Here is a 17,268-nt window from a genome sequence, read left to right as displayed (position 1 = left end):
AGTGGCTAGTTGGCGCGCATCACCGCCTTTTGTTGAGATTCACGGTGGGCATATAAGATCGCACTTGCCCCTTCCAATTGTGCGACGGGGACATATTGAGCCCAGTGACTACGGTAAAGATGGGTGAAAAGGGCATCATTGAACATCCTGAACTACTCAAGTTGGGGGAGTCTCTTCCTCTTGGAAATCCCCATGTAGGTCACTAGCATCCATCGGTCGAACAAGATCACGTACTGACCTTTGTTGACCTAGGGAATAAGCGTCCACCTCCCAACATGGGAAGACACCCTCGGCTGGGCGTCACGAGACCGTCGCGTGGTGGACACCATGGTAACCGGCTACCCGCGCTTCTTCATTCCACGAGTAGTCGAACGCCTAGCAGAGCGACTCCTTGAGCACTTCACCCAAGCCCACAGCCACGAAGAAACCGACATCGACCTCCAGGGAAAACATGCCTTGATCCTCTCCACCGCCCACCACGCGCTCATGTGTCGCCAATTCTTCCGCCAGAAACTTGACCCTGCTTCCGGGCATGAAGTCACCTTCCCCATCCTCATCGCCCACTGGGACGGTACCATCACCGCAATCCGCGAAGACGAGGACCTCCCCTCACAAAAATCTCAACCACCCCTCGGCCAAGAAGACATCTTCCTCCTCCCCTACCCCGTCGACATGTTTCCCGTTGCCAAATCCTTCTGGCAGCATACCGGGTTTGGGATCTCCAGTCGACGAGCGAGTTACTGGATGGATTGTGCCCTCTTCTTCCAACCCACTTCCACTTCGAATGGACAACCAAACAGTCTCAACCACCCACCTCCAACCCCATTTGACGAGGACACCAACGCCAAAGCCCTCTCGGCAATCCGCACCCGCCTCGCCAACGCCTACTCCACCCCCTCCCTCCCCGTTTCCAATTCCGACGTATTCCTCTACCCAACAGGCATGTCCTCCATAGCCGCCATCTCCTCCGCCATAAAATCTCTTGTTTTGCCCAAACTCAACACCAGCCGGCCCCCCTCAGTAGCCCTCTTCGGCTTCCTCTACGTCGACACCCTAAAACTCCTATCCAACCTCCTCGGTTTTACTCTTCATCTCTACCCCTTCTCCACGTCCCTCTTCCCATCCACAACAACCTCCTCCTCCTCCCCTCCCTTCACCCCCTCTGCCCCGTCCCCGTCCTCTCTCTCAGAAATGCTAGCCTCGGGGGAGCTGCAAATTGATTTATTGATAACCGAATTCCCCGGTAACCCCCTCATGCAATCTCCCGATCTTTCCGTCCTCGACGAGCTGTCAAGACAGTACGGTTTCGCGCTGGTGGTGGATGATACCGTCGGCGGCACTGGAGCGAACGTGAATGTCCTGGGGAAATGCGATGCGGTGGTGAGCAGTTTGACCAAGATGGTTAGTGGGGGGTGTGATGTCATGGGGGGTTGTGCGGTGCTGAATCCGGAGGGGGGGAGGTATGAGGTGTTGAGGGGGACGTTGGAGGAGGGGTCGTCAGGAATGGGTGTCACGACTGGGGGGAAGAGGGATTCGGGGTATGGAGCAGAGCTGGACGACCTGGAAGAGGACGGGGAAAAGGAGGAGGAGGTAAAGATTTCTGAAGAGAAAGAGGTGGGCCAAAGGGAAGAGGAGGAAAGAAGTTGGTTCCCAGCCGACATCACCGTCATGGAACGCAATAGCCGGGACTTCATCCACCGCGTCCGCAAAGCGAGCTCCAACGCAAAATGGCTGGTGCACAACCTTCTCCGACCACACGCCAGCGTACATGAAGTCTACTACCCCAAAGGATCGTCAACGGAGGGCATCTACGAGCAATTCCGGGTGAAACCTACCGACGATAGTCTAGATGAAGAAGGAGGCTACGGCTTCCTGGTCTCCATCAAGTTCCAGACTCCAGCCAAGGCCAGAGCGTTTTATGACGCACTAGATATGGCCAAGGGGCCGAGTCTGGGGACCAACTTCACGTTGTGTTGCGCGTATACACTGTTGGCGCATTATCGCGAGATGGAGTGGGCAGCGGAGTTTGGGGTGGTGGAGGATCTGGTGAGGATTAGTGTCGGGTTGGAGGAGAAGGAATGGTTGGGAGAGAGGGTGGGTAGAGCACTGAAGGCGGCGGGGGAGTGTGAGGGGTGATGTTGCAAGAAGCTGCAGGAGAAGGACAGGAATGTCGATGAGGAAAGATTGCACTAGACAGCGTGAGCGTATGGTTTGAACTGAGATGGATGAGTTGATGAGAACAGATACCCTATATTACCCTTCAGCCAGACCTGTCCAGCAAGACATTATGCCTTTAGTCCGTATGCCCATGTGCAAGCCATTCCTGGACCTTCCTAGGGGCAATGTACAAAACAACTCAGTACGAGGACGGAATGATCGACAGCCGCCCACCATCGTTGACCAGAATCAGACCGTTGCAGAAGCTTCCGGCCCGGCTCGCAAGGTAAAGAACAGTGCCAGCCATCTCCTCCTCTCCACCAAACTTTCTAGCAGGGATAAAGTGCGGACTTTCAAAGGACTCACTCCCGGGATCACGGTTTCCGATAAGTCCGGCCGCGAGCTTCGAAGGGAACACTACAGCCTTTGTCAGCATCGGTCCATTCCTGCACTTGGATGGAGCAGAACTTACACCCCGGAGCCAGTGCATTCGCCCGAATACCATACGGAGCCAAGGCCGAGCTCGCCTGCTTGGTCAAGTAGATCATAGCCGCCTTGCTACTTCCATAAGCCGGTGTCGACACCGTCTTCCGGCTGTATCCCGCGATACTAGCCGTCACGATGATCTGGCTCTGAACAGAGGGGACATCACTCCCGGGTCTGACCGGCTCGCCGAACCCTCCCTTCTCGACAGCATTCTTGTTGCCCGCCTCCAGCAGCTCAAGGAAGGCGACCATGGAGAAGAAGGCGCCGGTAACGTTGGTGTTAAGGCAACTAGTCATCTCCTCCATCTGGAAATTGGTGAACAGGTTCTTGCGGACTTCCGAAAGAGGGAGGCTGGTGTCCCACTTGTTGGAGGGACCCAGGACGCCAGAGTTGGCGACGAACAGGTTGATGTAGCCGACGTCGTTCGTGATCTTGTCCACGCACTTTTGCAGGGAGGCCTTGTCGGTGACGTCGCAGACGATGGCGACGATGATGCCCCCCTCGGGGTTGGCTCGGACGGCGGCGGAGAGGACATCGGCACGACGGCCGAGGATGTAGACTCGCTTGGCACCGTTGGCGGCGAGGCCTCTGGCCATCATAAGGCCGATGCCTGTAGGTCAGGATGGTTAGCCTACGGTCGTTGGAGGAGAGGGCCTGGGGCTGGTCTTGAGGGCATAGGGAGACTCACCTGTCCCGCCGCCGGTGATGACTGCTACCATGCCGTTGACATTGAACAGGTTGTTCACGGAGAGGTTTGACATGGGGGTTCGGGAAGTCATCTTGACGGTAGGTTCTGGTGAGTTCGATACAGAAGATGCTCCTTGGTGTTCTGTCTTTCGAGTCGATGTAGTCTGTTCTGTGGCCGCCAAGTTCAAAGTCGTATTCCAAATCCCCAAATAATGGGTGATGTCATGAGTGGATGGAAGTTTGTTAGCTTAAACAGGTCCTCGGTGGTTTTAAACTGATTCCAGGTCAACTGTTTCAGCTCCCAGTTCCTGTAGCTTGTGATGGCTGCTCTTTATAGCACGATGCATTGAAGCTTCTTTCCTTGGTGATGCACATGCACTTCACGTTTGGATTTCTTGGCCAATCTCCATGGTCTCCTGCTTTTGCCGCAGGTATCGGACTTCTTGGGGATTACCGAAGTGTTGTGTAGGACAGGGCGGCGGTCGATCTCAATCCGGCCGATGTCTAGAGCCTGGTTGGCCATGTTACCGTATACACTCGGGGCGTTCGTTTTCGGGATCTGGCAGGGGAAGCACATTCAGCATTGCGGACATGTTCGAATGTCTTCAAAAACCTAAACCCTAAGGCACTCCAGTTGCGTATATGTAAGTGCTATTCGTTGGAGCCGATAGATTCTGCCGCAGACTGCTGGATCCCGAAAACGAACGCCCCGAGTTTATACGGTAATTCAACTGTCAACGGTATGCCAGGTGACAGCGCATGGCGATCGTGCTGTCTTGGCAGCTGCCAATCAACATCGTCAAAGTTCCATTGGATGGGGGTATTCTTGTGTGTAGAAGGTTCAATGATCAAGACATCACCATTTCGACTTGAACTGGGAAAACCGAACTTCATGAACAAAGAACGCTGACCGAAAACTCCAGGCATTGATTGGTTGATGCATGTTCGTGTTAGTGGGAAGAGGATCGGACAACGCTTGGACCAAGAGACAACCTCGAACAACGTACTGAGACCAAGAACACACCTTTTGGGAGCGCAATGGCTGGAATCCCAAAAAGAATAACCAAAGCGAAAGATGACAACAGTCACAACATAACGAAAAGAGAAAACAGAAAAAAACAAAGGCGCGTTTGAACGCCGGGAATTGAGCCCGACGTGGGGGTCGAACCCACAACCTTGAGATTAAGAGTCTCACGCTCTACCGATTGAGCTAGCCGGGCAGCCAAAGCTGCCGTTTGTTGAAGACACGGCTCGGAGCCAGCGCCTAAGAACTCAACCCAGCCGCTTTGCCCAGATCCAAAGACGAAGACAACACAGCGCGCTGATAGAGGACACATCCGTCAAGGGGGTCGCCTGCAGTACAAACATTCCCCTTTCGATTGAACGATTTACCTGTTGATGTGCTGATAGGGGAATGTGCGATGATGGATGCAAAAGATGAGCGACAGGCAGACGGGTGATGGTGGCACTGCACCAATGTCCGGTCTGTGGTCAGAGCTCCAGAACCACCGGGTAACTACCGGGTAGGTCGAACGCGTTTCGAGATGCGCGTTGGAGATGAAGGAGATGAAAGATGATAATTGATGATGGGCCGATGCTGCGCCAGTCTATGAGACGTCGTCCAAGTGTCGCATCAATCGATCATTTAGGATGGCATTGCTGGCGGTGAGATGCAATGGTGAAGCTGCGGGGAGACGGGAGACAAGTGGAAGCAATGACATGTCATTGTCAACAAGACAGGGAGATGGCGCGGGGTCAAGGGCACCAATACGGGTTAGGGTTGCATATGAATGACTCCGCGGCCTCAAGATTTTCCGCAAGCTGTCATTGGCCGCGCACACACTCACAGTCACAGATGGAGGGGTCCACAAGTCCGATTCGCGGGGCCGGGCCGCGTCTGGAAATTGTGAGTCAAAGCCCCACCACGCCTCTGCCAGACGGAGACTCCAGTACGGCGCCGCTCCCCGGGATTTGACCATCCGCTTGCCGCTCCGATAGATCAATAACAGGAGACAGACCCCGACACAAACACAACCACACACACATAATGGCGCCTCCAACAAACACCACCGCGTCCTCCGAGGACCTCGCGACCGACATCCTCGCTGCCCTCGACAAGTCGCAGCCCCTCCTCTCCAGCGATGCCTTCCCCAGCGCCACCTTCGTCGACCTCAAGGCCGCCCTCGACAGGCTGGCGTCGCGCGAGATGGTAAAATACGACACAATCGAGCGCCAGGAAGCCCTCCTCGAACCCGAAGCCGAACAGATCGCCGCCAATGGCTCCCACGAGGCCCGCGTCTTCGAGGCCCTGCGCCAGGCCGTCGAGGGTCTGTCGGTCAAGGAGCTAGAGGAGGCCATCGGCGACAAGAACGTGGTCAAGATCGGCCAGGGCAAGGCCTTCAAGGAGAAGTGGATTAGCAAGACCAAGGACGGCAAGTTCACGGCCGTCGCCGACAAGATCAACGACACCACCCAGGAGCAGATCAAGATCGTCCAGCAGACCAAGACGCACCCCGACGCCAAGATCCTCGCCGACCTCAAGAAGCGCAAGCTCATCCGAACACAAAACATCTTCTCCTTCAAGATCCACAAGGGCCCCAAGTTCGCCCTCAAGATCCCCGAGGAGGCCACCGACCTGACGGCCGACATGATCGCCTCGGGCGCCTGGAAGACGGCCACCTTCAAGCCCTACAACTTCAAGGCCCTCGGCGCCACCCAAAACGGCGGCGCCCTGCACCCGCTCAACAAGGTGCGCCAGGAGCTGCGCAACATCTTCTTCGAGATGGGCTTCGAGGAGATGCCCACCGACAAGTTCGTCGAGTCCGGCTTCTGGAACTTCGACGCCCTCTTCGTGCCCCAGCAGCACCCCGCCCGCGATCTCCAAGACACCTTCTACATCTCCGACCCCAAGGCCGCCGACTTCCCGCGCGCCGACTCGCCCGACGACACAAAAGACTACCAGGCCTACTGGGACAACGTCAAGGCCGTGCACCAGGACGGCAAGTACGGCTCCATCGGCTACCGCTACCCCTGGTCCGGCGACGAGTCGCTCCGCCTCGTCCTGCGCACACACACCACCGCCATCAGCGCAAACATGCTGCACAAGCTGGCCGCCACCAGGGGCCCCGACGGCCGTCCTCTCCCGGCCCGCTACTTCTCCATCGACCGTGTCTTCCGTAACGAGACCGTCGATGCCACACATTTGGCCGAGTTCCACCAGGTCGAGGGTGTCATTGCCGACTACGGCTTGACCCTCGGTGGTCTGATGGAGTTCATGGAGATCTTCTTCGGCAAGATGGGTCTGCATGATTTGCAGTTCAAGCCCGCTTACAACCCTTATACCGAGCCCTCGATGGAGATTTTCGCTTACCGTGAGTGGACCACCACATCTTTGGGTCAAAAGAATCGAAACACTAACAAACAAAAACAGACAAGGGCCTCGGCAAGCTCGTCGAGATCGGAAACAGCGGCATGTTCCGCGCCGAAATGTTGGAGTCCATGGGTCTTCCGTACGTTTATCTTTCATTCCCCCCTTCCTTGCCCTTCCCTCCCCACATCTTGTGAATGACTACTAACACACCTACAGCAAGGACATGCGCGTCTTCGGCTGGGGTCTCTCCCTCGAGCGCCCCACCATGATCAAGTACGGCATCTCCAACATTCGCGAGCTGCTGGGCCACAAGGTGGATTTGGAGTTTGTGCAGGGTAGCCCGGCTGTTTTGCTTGGCGAGGAGTAGACAAAGGGAAAAACAAAAAGTAATGAATGAGCGTACTAGACCATGATACCGAATATAAAATGGAGTTTGATGTTCAGTTTGGGATCTTTGGGGACATGGGGGAAGTGATGTCATTGTTGACGTTGTCGTGGGTTTGGGGATGTGGACAATGGAGTCGCCGAGTCGGGCACTCAACCGGCTGTCTCGGTGGGAGAAGCAGGCTCTGGTGGAGGTCTCTGCGTCAAACTGGGAGCAGCACAAAAGCGAACAGCCCAGATACCAGATTGACTGCCAGCAAATGAGTCCATATCCAGCTCTTTCCGATCCCTTCCGGTCTGGTCAGAGTTCTCCCCAGTACCCCTTTTAACACGTCTCCTCAGGCCCTTTTGTCTCCTCGGGCAACGTGTTACGATCCAATCAAGGATCCCTTATGTAAGCTAGATCAGATAGAACCAACGGGACCAATCAGGTAGGACCCGAAGGAAGGACCCGAAGGCCCGGGTCCTTAGGCCGGGTCCACGGGTCCGGATTGACGGGTCCATGAAGGCCAGTATATAAGACGGCCTCCCCAGGCCTCTTGAATACCGGCTCTTCAGCAAGCAATAGCTTCTACAATCAATCAGTACCTTTCGGCTACTACTACCGTTGTTCTACCTATCCCAGCGATATACTCCTGTGCTTGTAACGGTTCGTCACACAACGCCCTCTCGGCCATTGGTGAAGCCTGCCTCACACCCTCAGCTCGTCTCACCACTTCCTCAAAACAGCTGGAGTCTCGACGTCATGTTCTAGACCTCAGGCTTCTATCCATTAAGCTCCTGTCTAGCTCCACAAATTTCGTTCCGGTCTCAAGCCGAAGCCGGACCGGTTTGGTCGGCACTCGGCAGCCGACTTGGCTCAGCGTAAACACCTACAAAGCTGATCTCGAAGTAAACAAACAGCCTAACATTTTTTTTTAATTTTTTTTTGCATTGATGTTCACATCCTCATAAGGCTGTGCCGTCCGTCGTCTATTTGTGGAATCTAGAGAAGCTGATGATTAATGCGCACTTCTAGCGAGCGCACGGGTCACGGCGGGCGGGCGGCGCGGGCCTGAATCATGGACCGGGCACCCTTGCTGACTGACGAATGCGAGTCCGAGGGGTCAGAAAGAGGATCCAATCCACGATGGGCAAGTAAGTAAACAAACCCCTTTTCGAGTGCAGCGATGGCGGCTTGGCGTCTTGTTTAATCCAACGTCTTCTCTTGGTTAAGGTATTGTACTTGTTGTTAACTTTGACATTGCGAAAACGTACGTCCTTGGACTAATAACATTCAGTCTCAAAAGACCTGAAAGAAAGCGTTTCATTTCGTGGCTTAATTTTAGCATTATGGACGCCAGATGTCATGAAAAATGTGAGATGCACAAATTCAACGGTAAACCTCATCAGCACTCCTTTCAGTTTCGCAGCACAACCCAGCCGTCGTCCATCGCGCTCCAGACTCTTCAAGATTCAAATCCCCATCGATCTCAGACTCATCCCCTCCGGAACTTCCCCATCCGAACGCTCAACTCGCCACCCGTCTCAACTTTCTCCGCACTCCTGACACAGACAACTGCTGACTTCCCTGTCTGCTTCCCCTAACTCCCCTCTCCAGACAGACCAATGTTCTCTCCTCGTCACCGGTCATCTCCACACCCCTTGATTCAAACCCATCGCCGGAATCTTCGGTCCGTCCCAGTATCTCCACAGGAGAACTACATACAAGGGAACCACAAGTTGAAGGCTGAACCCACAGACCGCCCGGTGATCTAGCACGAGCGACCAGTAACAAAAGTTTCCCAATTCAGTGCATGATGTCGATCCGGCACCACCTTGGAGACACAGCCATGACAGAACCAACAGGACAGCCATGATTCCAGGAGTTATGTATCGGAAAACTGTTCAACTGAGCATTTCCCTGGATGGTTTCACAATTCAACACCAACTAACCCCTACAGCTCCCTTCGAGTTGCTTCGAGACTGTCATGGTTCGAAGCGTGGGGATTCGGCTATCGTAGTAGCAGGTCCTGCCCTACCGGGTAACCGACCATTCCGTTTCACAACCCCTCACGACCCACGGATGTCAGACACCGGTTTTGTTGACTGGACACCGAATGCCAGATGGAGACCCAAAACGAGTACGAGTTTTGTTGTATATAACCATCGTTCGCTCTCCCGTTTGATGGGGAGTTTCTTCTCATATGTAGCAGCATCAGCAGCAACAACAAGGACACATCTCCTTGTCTTCGTTCGACCTCCCTCGAACATCAACACAGTCGAGTCTGGTACTCTTGACTTCTTTTCTTCTTCTTCGGCTGCCGGTCTTCAGCTTTCCCACTTACCTTTTAACCATTTTACCTCTTTCGACTTTACCTCCAACGCTTTCATCTGCCGGCCAGTAAACAACAAACAGTTAGCTTCGACTTCGCAACTTCACGACTTGAGTCTTTACGCCAACGTCTCAAACTCACCTTACCCAATTCACTTCAACAACTGACCCACATAACAACCAAACAACAACACCTACTCCGACGTCAATATGAAGTTCTCTTCGTTCATCCTCCTCACCTCGGCTCTCTCCGCCTACGCGGCCCCCACCGGCCTCGCCCCCGGCGACTCCAACTCCCTTGCGGCCCGCAACCCTGACGCGGCTCCTAGGTCCGTGGTCGTTGAGGATGCTGGTGATTTTGAGCCGAATGTAATTGGCAAGAGAAAGCACAAGGGTGGTGCCGCCGCCGCCACTGCTGCTCCTGCTACGGGAAGTGCCGCCGCCGCTGCTGCTCCCAAGAAGGCTCCTAAGAAGGCTCCCAAGGGTGCTGCCGCCGCCGCCGCTGCTGCTCCCAAGAAGGCTCCCAAGAAGGCTCCCAAGAAGGCTCCTAAGGGAGGTGCCGCCGCCGCCGCCGCTGCTCCTAAGGGAGGTGCCGCCGCCGCCGCCGCTGCTCCTAAGGGAGGTGCCGCCGCCGCTGCTGCCGCTCCCAAGAAGGCTCCCAAGAAGGCTCCTAAGGGAGGTGCCGCCGCCGCCGCTGCTGCTCCTGCTAAGGGCGGTGCTCCCAAGGCTCGTGATGTCGCGGTTGAGTTTGAGGCTTAAGCTATTGGCAATTCTAGAGATGGCAAGATTGTGCATCGCATAGGACCGGATCGGACGGGATCGGTCATTCGCTTGTGAGGGATGCGGAACGGAACACCGAAATCGACAACGGATACTAGGATGGATGACCCGTTAGCTTTGTTCAGTTTTGGCTTTTCTTTCATTCGCTTTGTTATCATGGTTGGGCACAGGGAGTTTGGGACTTGTTGGATGGATGTCTTTTGGAACTTGGAGTGATACCCACGATCGTCATTCTTCAGTATAGGAAGTTTGGACAAAGGAAAAGTCCGAGACATTCGCTACTTGTAGCTGCTGTAGATAGAAATGTCAGATTGTCAAGCAAGCTTTGGAAAAGAAGGGCGCAAGTTGTGAACGGGGAACATCGTCGCATTGCGTTTCGACTGCTGGAAGGTGACTCTCTACAAGGAAGGAAGCACTTCGTATTCGTGACGATAGCAGGTTGATAAACAGGGCGCGTGTGTATGTGTTGGTTGGGGTGGTGTGTTGGACTGGTGTTCTAGAATCCCGGCACGAAAAGGAAGAAGCTGTCGGTCATCAAGGTTGGTTGTTTGTTGTCTTTGTCTCGGGACCCCGCCTTTTTTTACAGGTACCAACCAATAAGCAACGGGAGGGAGCGAGCATGTCTTTGACGTTCAAGGGCGGCACAGGTACCCGATCCAATCCGGATGCCAAGCCCTGCATGTACTGTTCCTGACAGAAGATGCAGGCACGGCCCGCATCCCCCCCCCACCAAGTCTCTCGCGCTTAAGAAGGTTGGAGCGACGACACAAGAAGCAAGCAAGCAAATAAAGCAAGGTATTCGTAGGTAGCTTGAGACAAGAAGTCTTGAAATGGACGGACGATTGATTGTTAACCAAGACTGATCGAAATGAGCGAGACGGGTCGTCGACATTTTTCATACCAATAAAATTGAAGAAGTAAAAAGGATCAAAAAAATTGAGCCAAACGGGATTCGAACGCAGGACGTGGACAACTGGAAAGGAGTAGAAGAGCCTTATTTATTGCGTAACCGGAAGACGCCAGCTGAAAATTGCAGCTGCCAAACCTACCCCAACGGTGGCCATTGGACTCGCAGGCGCCGCAAGGCACCCCGTACGGTCCGGCGCCGGAGTGTTCTCTCAGAGGTACGTCGGACAGCCCCCGCATTCGTATGAACCTGAGTAGCGGTACGAGTGGAAATAACGCCTGCGCGCCACGCCGCTCGACCACCGGCCCTTGTAAGTGTTGTAGGTTACTACCTGACCTTTGACTTATAAACCAACCCTTACGGGCAATGGTAGGCACCACCGTCCTATGCGTCAACCCCGTCCCGTGCGTCACTCTCTGCAATGCAAAGCTCATGCATGCATAATCCCTATACTTGTACACCCCTTCCCCCGAACTTTGACAGATGTCATCTGCTCAGTTCCCTCTTCTTTTAGCTCTGTCACACGTTCAGTAAAGTTAGCCGTCGCACAAGCGGCCGCCCAATGCCGGCGTTGTTGGCACCAGTTTTCACTCTCTTTATTCCGAATCTCAGCCAACAACTACATCTCGCTCCCGTCTTACAGCTGTCGACTCAAACGATCACAGCATTACCCTTGGCAGAAGCATAAAGGGTATCTTCAAAAGCCAACAAGATTCAATCAAATATCAACGACGGCTATGTAGTACATACAGGCTGGGGTATCATGAACATCCTCCTAGGTAATGACGACAAACCCAACCACTATCCGAACTCCTAAAGTGCTGGAATAGCGTCCCAAGATTTCTGCAGACATTATACTCCCTACTCAGTGCCACGGGCTTCAACCCGATCCTGCCTTGTTCTTAATAACCGAACAAAATTGCTTCATGATACCCGCCTTGACCTCCTCGCGCAGCTCCCTCCAGAGTGCCTCCTCCATTTCCCCCAAGAGCTGAATGTCAACCTCTAGTTGACTGAGGTTATCATTGCGAACAGCACCCTCTCCGTTAAAGGTTCTGCCGCCAGCAACTTCAAAAGCCGCAACCTCTTCTCCTGTTGCACTGACTTCTTCCTCTTCTGTAGCTGCCGTATCCTCTGTCGCACCTGATGTGTCCTCTGTCGCATCTGATACGTCCTCTACTACAGCAATTGCCTCCTCCGCTGCAGCCATCTCTTCCACTGTGGCTACGGTCACTGTCTCACCCGTGGGGTCTGAGTTAGGGGACAGAGGGGTGGAAGTGGAGGCCGGAGTGCCTGCAGCTTCATGGCTCAGGGCTGAGCTTGGGAAAGGAAGATGGTCTTTACCGAGATGAGCCTGGTGAGAGGATCGATATTCCCCGTTGCGAGGAGGAAGGGAAAAGGACATAGTCCGTTGGGTTTCTACCTCCAGATCGTATTGAAGGGGTAGGAAAACAGCCGCAGGCATAGACGAAATGTTTCTTTTCTTCTTGTCGATCGTAAAAAGATTACCTTGACGGGGATTCCTGAGGATTTGCCTTGCAGCCTTGTCGGCGATGTCGTTATCGTCAACGCCGGCGTGCCCAGGAACCCAGAATAACTCGAGCGTTACATCAAGGCCGGGAATGCAGCCCAGTTCATGCGACTGCTCGCAAACAAGTCGAATGGCCTTTCGAAAAGTCTCCTGACGGAAGCCCTTCACGGCCGCACGTCCATCGATATGTTGAAGTACTTGATTTCCATCCGTGAACACCTTCACCGTGGCCGCTCTGGTCTTGTTCGAGGCCAGGTGTGCAGCCCGCAGCTTTTTGCCAGATACCTGGACAGCCTGGGCAACGGCGATAGCCTCCACAATCATGTTGTCGATCATGTGTGGCATATGCCATCCCATTACAACCTTCTTCCCATGGTCGAGGTGTCCCGGACAGTGTTCATTGAAGACGACGGCGTACCCTCCGGGGAGCGCAGGTAAGTCTTTGTGGTTTATTGACGCGTCGCAGAAGAGGGCCAGCTGAATGTGCTCTGGTGTAGACCGAACGGCAATCTCTCTTTCGACTGTGTCGATTACCTGTTGACGGCGCCAGGGATTGCTATTGTCATTGGACACATAGTGTATATTGCCCGAAATCCCCTCTGATCTGTACGTAGAGGCGCGTAAGCATGACATTTGAAAGGATTGATGTACCCAGATTTGATGCCCAGAAAGTTTGAGGTGCGGAGGGAAAGAGGATACAACGATTATACCCCTCTTGGACGAACTACCGCGCACGGCGTTGGTCGCTCGTGCTAATCATGGAAATCATCATACTTTTGAAGGCGGGATGGGCAAGATGTGAGATCACGAACAACAACGAGAGCAAGCGTGTGTATACGATTAATTGAGTGTGCTATAGAGGAGAGAGGAGGAGAAAGGACTGGCGGAAAGTCTGGAGGGCTAGAAAGAGGTAGTGCGCCCAGGGCACGGTGGGCACGGCACAGATCATATGCCTGCCGCGTACGGGACCCACCAATACACCCCTATAGACCGAAAGACCGCTCTCTACAAAATCTCAATCCCTCTTATTTACTATTTATATAATAATAATATCTTAGTATTTTATACCCAGGGAACCTTCTTCTAAACTATACTAATAAATTCAATGAACTTTGCATGCTTATTTAGCTTTAATAGCTTCGTAAGGCTATTAACTAGTATTTCTTTACCCGGCAAATGTTTAATAGTAAATGCCTTCCTATCTATTACCTCTTAAATTAATGACTTGTATCGAATATCGATATATTTATTCTTAGTTAGTATATTAGGGTTTAATACCCTATTTCTAATATTCGAATTGTCGGTATATAAAATTTTATTAACTTTTTCGAAGCCTAAATTTACATTTAAATTATTAAGTATACCGCCGACCTAATCTAATACTTTTATAATAGGTATTAAATTAGTAAATTCTACTTCTATTATATTCGTAATAATAAAGTCCTACTTCTTTAACTTCTAGTGAATAAGGCTATATATAAAGAATATAATATAGCTAGCAATACTCTTCCTTAATAGATATCGTTTGCGAAAGAAGTATCCGTATAAGTATAGAATAAAGGCGCTATTAAGGGCGAGAGTATACCTCCTAAAATAATACTTAAATTTATATATTTAGAAAGGTATTATTATAAGTACTTTATAATATAGAAATATTTATTAATTGGACTTTTATTTACTTTAGAGAGTTTATTAACGGTGTAAGAAATATTTAGCCTTATACTTGTTAATATCCAATTTAGGAAACCTATTTTTTTAAAGTAGGACTTAGCCTCTTTAATATATATTTCGATACCCTTATAGACCTTATAGTCCGGTAATTATAGTATTTTAACGCCGTAGAACTTGATATCGTTAAATTTAGCAATTATTAAACGGGTATAGCGTTTTTATAAGATAAAAGCGGTTTGGGTTTATCGATCTCTAACGATATTATAACTTAGGAAGGTACTTACTTTTCCTAATTCTTTGAATTTAAAATAATTAACTAATTGTTCTTTATTTTCGTTAATAATATTAACTATGAATACAGTAATAAGAAGGCTATTAACGTAGAGGATTAATATCGCGCCTAATTTCTTATTTATAAGAAAATAAGAATCTATACAAATAGGTTAGAAACTAATTTCTTTAAAAATTAGAAGGAGGGTTTAAAATCAATAAAGTAGGGAATTCTTAAAGCTATATAAAGCTCATAAGAGGAGGTAGACAACGTATTTTTTATTATAACTATTTAGGGTCCTTTTGAGGGCTATTGGTCATTTAATATAGTATTTAATACCGTTGGGAATAAGTATATTAAGGAAAGCAGTATTGAAATCGAAATTACCTATTTTACTTTAGCTATTTAATTTTTAGTATCGATATTAAATTTTTTATTATAAACTTATTTGCCGGGGAGGATTTTGTATTAGTAGTTCTAGGTACGAAAGTATAAATTTATTGATTTTCCAAGGCTTTAAATTACTTTTTTATAGTTGGGAGCTAGTATATTTCGAAATTGGCTTATTTACGTACAATATGATAGATTTTAGGGATAAATCATTATACTTTTATTATAATTAAGTATAGTATATTACATTTAACTTTTATAGCTATAAGGCAATATTTGTAAGTACATTTAATTAAATAACCTTCTATTATATTATAGAAATTATTTGGTAATATAATTAATTCTTAAATAATATTGCCCTAATTATTCTTCATTCTTTAAACGTTATATTTATAACTTAGTAGTTTAACGTTAACCTTACGAAGTCTAGTATTCAGAAGTTAAGACGGTATAATTATAAATTCCGAAAATTATATTGTAAATTCCGATATTTAAATCGGAGGTTTTCGGACTTAAGTCGGAGGCTATAAGTATTAAATCGGAGGTTAAGGCTATTGAGCCGTAAGCTATCATAATAATTATAATTGTAATTTACTAACTTGTATTATTAAAGATAGGGTATATTATTGCCTACGAATCTGATTCGGTATATTTATAAAAAATAATTATACGGCCGACACAGGGTTTTATAATATATCAGGTAAAGGAGTGCTTAGTATAATTTATATTGTTAATTTATTATTTTTATTAAAGGAGTTATAACGATCGCGGGGTCTAAGATTTTCTTTATTAATATCCTTTAAGTCTACGAATTCCTTATTATATTTATTTCTTTCTTCGTCGTTATCTTTAATCGAAGGTATAACGCCTATTTATTATTAAAGCCGGTCTAAGGATAAGGGAGGATATTAAGGTTCGGGGTCTAGAAATTATTTTTAATTTGAGAGTTCTAGAGTTATCGTTAAGAAGGCTAGAGCTTATTAATATAGGGGAGTTAAAAGTACTAGTAATATTATTAGGAGAATTAGAGGGTTTTAAGGAATTAGAGTAATCGAGGGTATTAGAGCGGTCGAAGTTATTAGAGTAATCGAAAGTACCGGTATAACTTTTAGAGAGAATAGTAATATAATAGCCGTCTCTTAAGGTTTTTTAATAACGTATTAAGGGAGAGGTATAATAGTTTATTATTAGGGTTGAGGGATTTTACTATTAATTTTAATTTAGATTTAGTAACCATTATCCGTACCTTTATTAATTTTATCGATAATTTATTAGAGAAAATAATATAATACTAAATAATATTACCGTTATTATTAAGGATTAGATCTTTCTTAATCATTAAATCCTCCTTAAGGAAGGTAACCGCATTAGTTCGAAAGATTTTACTAATATTAGGGTTCTAAATAAAAGGGATACGATTGTATAAATTATTAAAGTTGATAAAGTAGCCTTTCTAGGCTCTAGTACGAAATTTGTCACTTTAGGGTCGTTTCTTTAATTTAATAAAATAATAAATAATATAGAAATAAGACTACAAATGTTTAATATAAAGCTTCTTAATCTCTTTTAAGAAGTTAGCAGCTTCTATAAATAATTCCTATAAATTCCTACCTTTTTTATCAGCTTTTGATAAAAGTAAATTAAGTACTTTAATAATGTAATTAGCCACGAAAGGCCAAAAATGCTCTAATATATTAAAGTTTATTATTAAAGCTCTAGTGCGCTATATAATAATAGCGCTAGCCCTTTCGATTTTACCTTATATCTATAGGGTATAGGGCGTTAATGTAAGGAATTTAATACTTTCTATACGAACTTAATTAACGAATTTATTATACTAGAATTCTTTAATATTAAAATTAAATTTTAAACTACTGTTAAAATTAAATACCCTAATTTTGAATCCACTGCTTTAAAACTCTACCTATTTTTTAAATTCTTTAATTTATATAAATACTTGTTCTTTATTAGCTATAAATTTAATTTAATAAAATCCCATTACCTTATAAATAAAATAGATTATATATTTATAGCCTTTATAATCGGGGAGAGTATAGGAAATAACGTTAACATAAACATATACTATAAGTTAAGTTGTAATTTTGCTGACAATTTTAGGGATAATATTATAAGCTTTAATTTTAATTTATACTTTGTAAAAATATTCTTGGGTATTATTAAGTTTAATATTAGCCGCTTTATAGATTTTAAGGATTTGGTCTCTATTTACGTATATAAATCGGTGGTATATTATTAAATAATTAATTAATACTATTATAGTATAGCGGGTATTTTAGGGAAAGTTTTATTAGGCGTATAT

The 17,268-nt window shown here is 48.2% G+C and overlaps 5 protein-coding genes and 1 non-coding gene across 6 annotated transcripts; 3 read left to right on the top strand and 3 right to left on the bottom strand.

The window, feature by feature from the left end:
• Positions 1-52: 52 nt before the first annotated feature.
• Positions 53-2,136, top strand: B0H65DRAFT_527840 (pyridoxal phosphate-dependent transferase; the record flags this gene model as incomplete). The annotated part of the gene is made up of 2 exons (XM_062828881.1): positions 53-194; positions 253-2,136. Exons 1-2 carry the CDS (start codon positions 120-122, stop codon positions 2,134-2,136), a joined length of 1,959 nt encoding a protein of 652 aa, XP_062681028.1. The 5' UTR covers positions 53-119.
• Positions 2,137-2,356: 220 nt separating this feature from the next.
• On the bottom strand, positions 2,357-3,422 carry B0H65DRAFT_429383 (uncharacterized protein; the record flags this gene model as incomplete). The annotated part of the gene is made up of 3 exons (XM_062824820.1): positions 2,357-2,574; positions 2,630-3,253; positions 3,332-3,422. 3 exons carry the CDS (start codon positions 3,420-3,422, stop codon positions 2,357-2,359), a joined length of 933 nt encoding a protein of 310 aa, XP_062681027.1.
• A 1,055-nt stretch (positions 3,423-4,477) lies between these two features.
• B0H65DRAFT_t308 lies at positions 4,478-4,550 on the bottom strand. The gene has a single exon. It is a non-coding gene; the product is annotated as a tRNA-Lys (tRNA).
• Positions 4,551-5,142: 592 nt separating this feature from the next.
• On the top strand, positions 5,143-7,244 carry B0H65DRAFT_470765 (putative phenylalanine--tRNA ligase beta chain). The gene is made up of 3 exons (XM_062827055.1): positions 5,143-6,701; positions 6,761-6,839; positions 6,917-7,244. The coding sequence occupies exons 1-3, from the start codon at positions 5,378-5,380 to the stop codon at positions 7,065-7,067; spliced, it is 1,554 nt and encodes a 517-aa protein (XP_062681026.1). The 5' UTR covers positions 5,143-5,377; the 3' UTR covers positions 7,068-7,244.
• Positions 7,245-9,608: 2,364 nt separating this feature from the next.
• Positions 9,609-10,157, top strand: B0H65DRAFT_443975 (uncharacterized protein; the record flags this gene model as incomplete). Its single annotated transcript, XM_062825660.1, has 1 exon — positions 9,609-10,157. The coding sequence occupies one exon, from the start codon at positions 9,609-9,611 to the stop codon at positions 10,155-10,157; it is 549 nt and encodes a 182-aa protein (XP_062681025.1).
• Positions 10,158-11,944: 1,787 nt separating this feature from the next.
• B0H65DRAFT_577193 (uncharacterized protein) lies at positions 11,945-13,497 on the bottom strand. Its single transcript, XM_062830683.1, has one exon. The coding sequence runs from the start codon at positions 13,247-13,249 to the stop codon at positions 11,966-11,968; it is 1,284 nt and encodes a 427-aa protein (XP_062681024.1). The 5' UTR covers positions 13,250-13,497; the 3' UTR covers positions 11,945-11,965.
• Positions 13,498-17,268: the final 3,771 nt, after the last annotated feature.

The sequence above is a fragment of the Neurospora tetraspora genome, assembly GCF_033439725.1.
Source record: "Neurospora tetraspora strain CBS 560.94 chromosome Unknown B0H65scaffold_5, whole genome shotgun sequence".
Classification (NCBI taxonomy): domain Eukaryota; kingdom Fungi; phylum Ascomycota; class Sordariomycetes; order Sordariales; family Sordariaceae; genus Neurospora; species Neurospora tetraspora.
This window is presented reverse-complemented; position numbering and strand designations above follow the sequence as displayed.

Excerpts from the sequence above, each read along its gene's own strand:
- B0H65DRAFT_470765 (XM_062827055.1), top strand. The coding sequence starts at position 5,378 with ATGGCGCCTCCAACAAACACCACCGCGTCCTCCGAGGACCTCGCGACC. Across the intron at positions 6,702-6,760 it reads GATGGAGATTTTCGCTTACC|ACAAGGGCCTCGGCAAGCTC; the intron begins GTGAGTGGACCA and ends AAACAAAAACAG. Across the intron at positions 6,840-6,916 it reads TTGGAGTCCATGGGTCTTCC|CAAGGACATGCGCGTCTTCG; the intron begins GTACGTTTATCT and ends ACACACCTACAG.
- B0H65DRAFT_577193 (XM_062830683.1), bottom strand. The coding sequence starts at position 13,249 with ATGTCATGCTTACGCGCCTCTACGTACAGATCAGAGGGGATTTCGGGC.